Source organism: Haliaeetus leucocephalus, unplaced genomic scaffold, assembly GCF_000737465.1.
Source record: "Haliaeetus leucocephalus isolate CR32 unplaced genomic scaffold, Haliaeetus_leucocephalus-4.0 Scaffold450, whole genome shotgun sequence".
Classification (NCBI taxonomy): domain Eukaryota; kingdom Metazoa; phylum Chordata; class Aves; order Accipitriformes; family Accipitridae; genus Haliaeetus; species Haliaeetus leucocephalus.
The window spans coordinates 20,097,221-20,105,914 of NW_010972886.1; the positions used below are offsets into that span (position 1 = coordinate 20,097,221).

Here is an 8,694-nt window from a genome sequence, read left to right on the forward strand (position 1 = left end):
GTGGCAGCACCCGCCCGGCCGTCTCCGCCGCCTGGGTGGCCACTGGCCCGGGGCGGCGCGGCCGCCTCCTCCCGGTCCCCCAGCACCGGGGCCTCTCCCGGGCCGCGGCCGCGGGACGGGCACCGCGGGAGCCGGGGGGGGAAGGGGGGATGCCGTCCACGGGAGCGGTGCCTGTTAATCGTCAGCCGTTACGAAATAATATTCCTAATTAACGTTAGTAAGCATTGCCATTACCAGGAGCATGCGGTGCCCTTCTCTTGCCTAGCTCCTCACCTGCGCACCCACGCACACGCGCGCACGCCACGCACGCACAGACACGCAGCCCCCCACACTGCATCCCCCAAGGCAGGCTCACCTGCTCACCTGCTCTCCTCCCGGCAGACCCGCTGAACACCAGCCCCAGCAGCCCAACCCCGGCACAGCAGCATTTAAAGAGAAGAGACATCACTGGCAATCTGGCGTCACGCTACGACGACGTCCTGCCTCACTTGCCAGCCCTTGCCCCTGGACAGCCCCACCCTGACCTGCTCTAATTAGGCAGATCTTGGCCCGGGCCGCGACAGGGAGGCCACACTATCCCTTCCCACCACGGTTGTGGAGGGTGCAGAGGAGCACAAGGGAACATCCTGGAGAGGATGGCTACAGTGCACTGGCAGGTACAAAGGCCGCCCTTTACTTGGTTTTATACACTTCCATGGTCTCCATCAGCTGCAGCCCTTGGGCCCCACAGGACCTTGTCCTGTTCTCTCAAATTTTCTCCCTGTTGCAACCCGAAACTGAATTCTAGATGCCAAAAACTCAAAGTTTTGATGCTTTTGGAAAACAGGAGAGAGCTACAGTTTGTTGCCCCAAATGGTGCACACCTTGACCAGCTCAGTCCTGCCTGACCCACTGTCAAGACCCTGAGAGCCTCTTTAGACTCAGTTGCCTTTAAAGCACAACTGCGGAGAGCCAGGTGGATGGCCTGGCACAGAATTAGCTGCCGCAACAAGGGCAACACGTGTCACATGGTCTGGCTGCCTGGTAATTCTGGTGCTAGTGTGGCCAGAGCAATGTACAGCAGGGACGTTCAACCTCAACGCCTTCTCCTCCAGCATCTCGGCAGCATCTCCACAAAGTAGGTCCCACACCTCGCTGCGTGGCTGCAAACACTCTCCCAGCACAATGACCGCCAATGGTGGACCGGCAATGGCCCACCACACCACACACCCAGCTAAGTCAGCACACAAAGGCAAAGCGAGAGGTGCCAGTGCCATCTGCCCTGCTGAGCTGCAGGAAGGACCTGGCTTTATTCAAGCTTCTGAGCTGGTAAGGAGGTAGACACTCACTGTGTGCACTGCTGATGGGCTTGTCGTCTTCCTCGCTGTCTGGCCCAGAGCACCATTCGTCCCCACTGTATGGCTGCTTCCTTTCCAGCACGCACCGTCGCTTGCTACGAGGAGCCACCTCACCTGCAAAGGGACAGAGCCATCAGAAGAGCTGAGGAGACCTGGCAGGGGCTGGGAACACTGGGGCCGTGCTCAGCTGCGTGCTGCATGCTGGCACTGCCAACCCAGCCAGGATGCACTGGGCAAGAAGCCTTACACCGACATCTGCCCAGCCCTGGTAAAGATCCTGAAGCATCTGCTCAGTCTGGGCTCCTTGACTTTGCAGCCAGACCTGGTGAGACTCCCCTGTGAGAGCTAGCCATTCAGAATGAGATATATTTCTTACCATCTGAAAGGAGTCTGCAAACACAGGACATGTCCAACTGCTGTTCCAAACTGGAGAGCTTTGGACATTAACCCTAAATTTAAGGGGTCTGTGATCTAGCAATTAAAACCTGAAAATAGAACGGGAGGGCATGTTCACATCCTTTGTAGGACAAGAGACAGAGAGCCTCTGCCCCTGGCAGACATCAATCAGGCAGGGGCCTTTAGGCCCTCTGTAAACTCAGATGCTCCCTCTGTTTCTCAGATGGGGCTGATGCAGCTCAGAGAGGAGGTGGCTTGCCTAAAGGCACCCAGGGAAAGGAATCAGACACAGGGTGGGTAAATTCCAGTCCTGTGCTTTAACTCTAATATAACGCTGTCAGGCCTCCCTTTTTTACATCATCTAGTAGTTTCCAGGCCACATTCACAAGATCTATCAGTGCACTGCAGCAGGAACATAGGAAATTTGGGCATTCCTGATGAAGCTGTTTTAATAATTTTCCTGCGGAAGTCTGGGCTACAAGACAGTACTGGGATAAAACTACAAATGCTTATGATCAGTGGCATACAGTAACCCCCCAAGACAATGGGGAGAAAGCTTTCCTGGGGACAGGAGGTCTGTTCAGGTACATTCTACCCATTCTTTCCAGGCACGGCTCTGGCCTAAGCCAGTCTGGCAAAAAAGCTTTGGCTGTGAAACTAAATGCTTAGGGGCACGAGCCAGAACAGTGTCTCTGCGTTTGGGGACCAGGTGCGAGTCTTGGTTGGAACCAAGGGCACCGCTGGGATTTCTCCTTCGACAACCCCCTGCAAGATGCTCAAGCATCCCATGCAGCCGTTGAACATGGAGCTCAGTGGAACGCAAGAGGCTACAGGGAAGGCTGGTGAGGACAGGGAAGCCAGAGGGTTTGGAAGCACTGACTCAGCCCTTTTCCAGAAGCCACGTGCTGTAACACAAGAGTCATCCATTGCTGATGAAACCACAGAACTGTTCAGACAGCAAGCCTCGCAGCACCTCCTCGCTAACCACGACTGAGTCGTCGGGCAGCTGCAAGAACACCACAAAGGCAGCTCTTTGCCAACAGCAAGGAGACGGAAAACAACTCAACTCGGTCCCAAGTTGAAAGTCTGCACGTTGCAAAGCAGAGCTGTTTGGTGCAGTTTCAGTGAGCCATGCTCTTGCTTAGCTGGCCTCACTAGCCTGTGGAAACCAGAGTCCCAGATTCTCAGTGCAGCACACAGGTTAGGGGATGAAATGTAAAGACAATGCTCATCCACTCTGGTCTCAAAACCACGGATGTGACAAGCAGTGATGCAAAGATGCACAGGCAGCCAGGACAAGCCCAGACAGAAGCCGCAGCACAGAAACCCAAGATGCTCACAGCTGCTCCCATCACAGGTCCTGCCAGGACGCTTGGAGCAACTGCGAGGAGGACGTGCTGAGGCAAGGTTTAGGAGAGTATTACCTTTTGATTCTGTGTCCTGTGAAGGGGTGCTGGCTTCTCGCTGTTCTCCGGAGTCCACCGAGATGCTTCGTTCCCGTTTCACCTTGCCCTTCAAGGAGCTGAAGTTTGGGACAGTGTTCTGGCTGTTTTTCAGTCCAGAGTTTCCAGGGGAGATCTGAGTGGCCTTGCTGCCATGGCTGCCCGCCCCCACACCCTTAGAGCCCAGGTTGCAGGTGGGTGCTTGGCTCACGTTGTGGTGCTGGGCCGGGGCACCGCTGCTGCCTGCCTTGCCATGGCTGGGCAGTTTGTTGTCAGGGTGCATTGGATTGGCTAAAGCTTCCCACAGCGCCAGTGGAGGGAGCTCCCAGGCCCTTCGGTCAGAAACCTGCAAGAGAAGAGGGCAGGGAGTGAGCACAGTGCCCCTTGCACGGGCACAGCTGCCAGGGGCACTGCCCAGGACCAGGGTGCTGGGGTTGCTGCTTGGTTGCAGGGCCAGACAAAACCTGCAGCAGGGCACAACCCTGAGCTGCTCGTGCTGGGAATTAGCCCTGGCCTCTTCAAGCAAAGGATCCTGCTCCGCAGTTAGCTGCGTGCGGAGAAGCGGCAAACTCCCACCCAGGCCTGGCAGGCTTGCCAGCGCTCCAAGGCACAGGCACGGACATGAGAGCCCTCGTTTCTGAGGCCATGACGAGAATGGGGTGCCCCATGCCAGCCAGGCCCTTTGGTGAGCAGAAGGACCCTTAGAGCTATTTTGCAGGTGTTCCCAGAGCTCAGACAACTTTGCGACTATGAACAGAAATCTGGGGCCCTACTGGTTTCAGGGATCCCTTCTGCTGCTGAGTAAGTTTCCTCTGCTCTGCAAAACAGGCAGGAGACAACTGAGCAGACAAAAAATGGTCCTGATGCAAGCCTATAAAGAGAAAGCTGGGATGGGGCAGGGGAGGACTAAGAAGGTTGAGGCAGATGAGGAGAAGGAGGCGGTGGGTTGCAGGGCAAGGGCAAAGCTGGGAAGTGCAGGCACTCATCAGCTAAGCGGTATCCCTGTCTCTCCCAGGGGCCTGAGGGACAGTTCCGGCTCCCGCTCCAAGGCCCTGAGTGAGGGAACGTCCAATTCAGTGGCAGCTTCCAGCCCAGCAGGATGATGCAACGTGCCACAGGCTTGCCGGGATAGCAGGGTGAGGCTCTCCTGCTCCAGACCCAACCCAGCTTTCTGAATAGCCCCGCAGGCTGAGGCAGAGAGTTTCAGGGAAGAGGCAGTTAGGGCAGAGCGCGCAGGCTTCTGGGCCGGAGGACGTGCACACAGCTGAGCAATGCTGCAGCAGCCCTCCTTGCAGGATCTATTTGCCTTGGCAGAGTCTCTTAGGCTCGCGCTGGGATTCTTCCCCTTGGAGCTCCGCATGGGCATTAGAGATGACTGGGATGCAGCTCCACAGTACCTGAGCACATTGCGTGCTCTGGAAGGCTGCTACCAACCCTCAGTTCAACAGACAAGCCTGGTAACTGCAGGGTTCATCCCTCCTGGCCTAAAAGTACCTCCTACTTGCAGCAAGTAGCCTTCTTCAGCATGGCACAGGCAGTGTGGGACATCAGCCAGCCTCACCTCAGGGGCTACCGGAGCAGGCAGAGGACGTCCCTGACCTTCGGACATGGACAGCTCTTACACACCGACTTCCTGGCCTGAACCACATTCTCTGCTAAGCCCTCAGAGACAGTCCCAGCTCAGAAGGATGCACGCCCCCATGAGAACTACTCCTGGGTTGCTTTCATCTAGAGCACGTAACTCTTCCTGCATCAGGGGCCCCACGTTCCTCTGCTACAGCCTCCTCACTACCCCCAGCCAGTGCCCTCCAAGCTGCAGAGACCCCCACTGCCTGTCACAGCCTGCTCTACTCCTCGGGGAGCAGGGGGGAAGAAGAGTAAACCACGTGTCCATGGAAGTTGAGGTATTACTCTCTGTTTGCTTACATCTGCTATGTGCTTTGCATGACACCCCCACAATGCACTCAAGAACCTTTCCTGTGTGCAGGCAAATAAATTTCCCAGCACACGGGGGTTCTGGGCCTGTGGTCTGCTTCTCCCATCTGGACCACGCAGGCCAGATGCTGCGCACAGATTTCTTCTGCCACCCAGGGACAGGAAGCACCGGCTCCAGACCAAACCCCGCATCTCTAAATAGCGCCGCAGGAGCTCAGCAGCAGTACGCACGCTGCTCCTGGCTTGCCGAAGGCGGGCCTGAAGATATACCACTGGCAAAACTCAAGCGCTCGCTCCGCTAGGGTGAAACACCGCACCCAGAACAGCACACAAGCAAAGAGCAAAGCACACTTGGCAGATCTGTAATCCCCCAAAGACAGCGATCGCCACAAGGCGCAGGCTGCAGCTTGCCATCCACCACCAGCGAGCGCCCTGCCTGCAAAAGGGACTTCTCAGCACCTGCCTCCCTGCGAGGCAAGGCTGAGCCAGTGGCTGGCTGGCACGCCACGGCGCCCGACCAAGGGCAGCCTGCACAAACAGCACTATCGCACAGCCCGCCCAGGCATTCCTAGTTAGTTAGTGGGATCGTTCGTGCACAGCTTGGCCTATCACCGTTTCCTAACTAGCGAGTCGTTAGTTGCTCCCTCCTCCTCCTCCGCCTCCTCCCCACGCACCTCGGCGAGGGCTCTGCTCTAGCCTGGAGGAAGATGGTGAGCCACAGCGCTGATTAATTTTCACAGCGCATAAGGGAGTTGCTAGCCCTTTAAGTGTCAGCCAGTCTCGCTCACTCGCTCTTGTTCTCCAGGGACCTATTAATAGCAGCTGGAAAGATCACATCACTCTCTGGATATTTATACCCCTCATTCCACACCAGGAGAGATTTATGTCAGAGCTGCCGTCCCAGTGCCTGCCCAATTGCTCTGTCAAACCGCTCGCAGGGGGAGGGGAGCAGAGCGAGGAAGGAGACATGGAGAGGGCAAGCGGGGAGGAGGAGAAGGTCCATATGGCACAAGCTGCAGCGTTAAGCACACACACTGCCTGCAGCCGCTGGCTGGCCAGCCGCAGGGAGCCTTCAGCCCCGCTGGAAGAGGCTGCTGCCAGACAGCATTCCAGAAAGCAAGCCCTGCAGCAGCTCCCGCTGCTGGTGGCCCAGAGCCCCCGCCTGCTGCGCCGCACTCGGCGAGCTTCACAACACATCGCACTGCAGTCCTGAGGGTCACAAACCCACTGACACCAGGGCTCGGCTAGACCAGCCGAGGAGGTGCTACGGCCACCATCCATAACGACAACAGACTGGGAGATGCAGGTCTGCCTGTGGCACGTCTGCACTGACACGATATTGCATTCAAAAGAGATCCCAAGGTGCTTCACCGAAAATGTGAACGCTCAGCAGCATTGCAGCATAACCCTAGTACAGCACAGCATGGGCATGCGAATACCCTGGGGAGGGAGGAAGGAAACCGGGGCCCCGCTAGGACCATGCCTGCAGAGTCCAGAGACTAACGCTTGAGATGCACCCCCTACCCCTCTAGTTCTCAGGTCAAATTGCAGGGAACACACGCATCGATCCCAAAGGACCTGGCAGCTGCCACGATGAAACCTTCAGATGCTGCCTGCAGCGTGGATGAGTCTCACTGGCTGCGAGGTCCCTCCAGAACGTTACATTTTTGGGGCATCTTGATCTTCTTCCTTCATTTTGGGAGTAGGCTGGTGCTCCAGGGAGGACATCCAATGCCTTGCCTTGGCTAGCCACAGGGTGGAAAGCCACCCTGGGCTGGTGGGAGGCCCTGGCTCAGCCTTAGGAAGCCCTCCTCTTCCAGTCTTCACTGAGACCGACCTCGCAGTTCCTAACGGGAGAAATGCCAGAAGCAGCTGCCTGTGGATTCTGCCCTGCTTTCGGGGGTAGCAACAGTTGGATCCTGTTGCAGATGCATAGTGGGGATCCACCCTGGCCTCCCATCTGTCTGGTTGCAGCATGCCAATAGGCATCTTGATTGCTGTAAACTCCTTACACACGCCCCTAGATTCAAACTAGATTCCAGCAGGCATGCCACACATCTGGGCCACAGAAGAGAATTAATTAGAAAGTAGATACACTGACACAGGGAGACAAACGATCCAAAACATCTTGAAAAGAACATGACAAAAAGGAGATTGCACAGCAATCTAGCTCCCTCTGCAATTTAGCAACACACCCACTCCAGCCCAGTAGTTTTAAAGACAATAGCAAAGTTCATTCACAGTGGTTAAAGCAAGGAGCCGAGACTCCTGGCTTCTACCCCCCTCCCCTGCTGCCACCGATTCCACGGGTGACCCTGAGCAAGATGTACTGTTTCTGGGTGCCTCGATTCCCCTGTCATTAAACGGGGGAACAACCCAGCCTACCTCGCGCAGGGAGGGAGGCTTACAAGGCCCAATAAATGGCTCTGTTGAACGAAGCACCACATCTAAATGCAGAGAGTATTTGCGCCCCGCGCATCTGAAAAGCCACAGCTTTAAATCAAAGACTGGGACCTTAGCAGACAAGAAACCTCAAAAAAAACCAACAGAAACTGCTTTCAGTAAGTCTCCTCCGGTATGGTCTGAACAGCAGCAGAGGGGGAAGGAGGAAGCTCCAGGCGAGGAGAGGCTGGGTTGACATATTCCCAATCCTGGAATTGCTAGCTGATAGGTCAAGAAACCTGAAACCCCACTGCGTTCCCAGAGGACTTTCTGGTGAATCATGCTCCGGCTCGCTCCGAAGGACGATAACATAGATTCCCAACGCTCCCGCAAGAATGCGGAGCCCGTGCCTGCCTCTCGATGGGGCAGGAAAGCCTCCCAGCCGCCAGCCTGCCTGCCCTGCAGCTTCCACGTCTCAGTGCTGGCTGACATTGCTGCTGTGCTATCCCTATCGGGAGAAAGGGCGAGAGAGGAAGCTGGGAAACCAGAGTCACCATGATTCAAAAAGGAAGGAGCTTCGCCGCACCTCCCTCCTATCAGATGCTGGGGAGACCTCTTGTGAAACTCAGACAGCTACCGACTTGCACATACACAGCGAAGACCAGAACCCAGGCCTCCTGAGCTGCGCTGACATGCCCCGCAGCTCACAAACACCCAACGTACAAGATGGGTCGTGACAGAGTGACGCAATGTGCAGAAAGTCACCCAGCCCCTCTCCGCTGGCCAGTCCAGGAAGTAACGAGACCAGGTTGCCATTGCAAATACCCTCTAAGTGCATCGCCTAGGCTGATACCACCCACCCGCTCACTACAAGCAGCAATCCGGGGACAAGCCCGACCCAAAACATCCTGCGGACACCACCACAAACTCAAGCGGAACACCCTGGCTTTGGAAATGAGAGGTCCTAAGCAAGCTCAAGGGCTTCTTGAAGAACGGCATTAGGCAGAGAACAGCAAAAGGAGAGATGCCAAAGACCCGCCACCCCCTCCCGAAATACCTCTCACCCCAAGTCTGGATGAGATCACGGGCACACTGCCTAACACTACTCCTAGATTACCAGTCCTCCCAGGGTTAACAGCAGAAGGGGTTGGAACACCTCCAGAGAAATACCATACTACTTCATTAAAGTCAGAGTATTTCAC

General features: G+C 56.2%; 1 protein-coding gene across 1 annotated transcript in view; it reads right to left on the reverse strand.

The window, feature by feature from the left end:
• The window catches only part of BCL9L (B-cell CLL/lymphoma 9-like), a 10,768-nt gene extending 7,258 nt beyond the window's left edge, over positions 1 to 3,510 (reverse strand). Inside the window, exons 1-2 of the mRNA XM_010574936.1 lie at positions 3,158 to 3,510; positions 1,329 to 1,451 (exon numbers count right to left, since the gene is read on the reverse strand). Of these exons, the coding sequence (XP_010573238.1) occupies positions 1,329 to 1,451; positions 3,158 to 3,458 (424 nt within the window). The 5' untranslated portion in view covers positions 3,459 to 3,510. The remainder of the gene's footprint in view (positions 1 to 1,328; positions 1,452 to 3,157) is intronic.
• Positions 3,511 to 8,694: the final 5,184 nt, after the last annotated feature.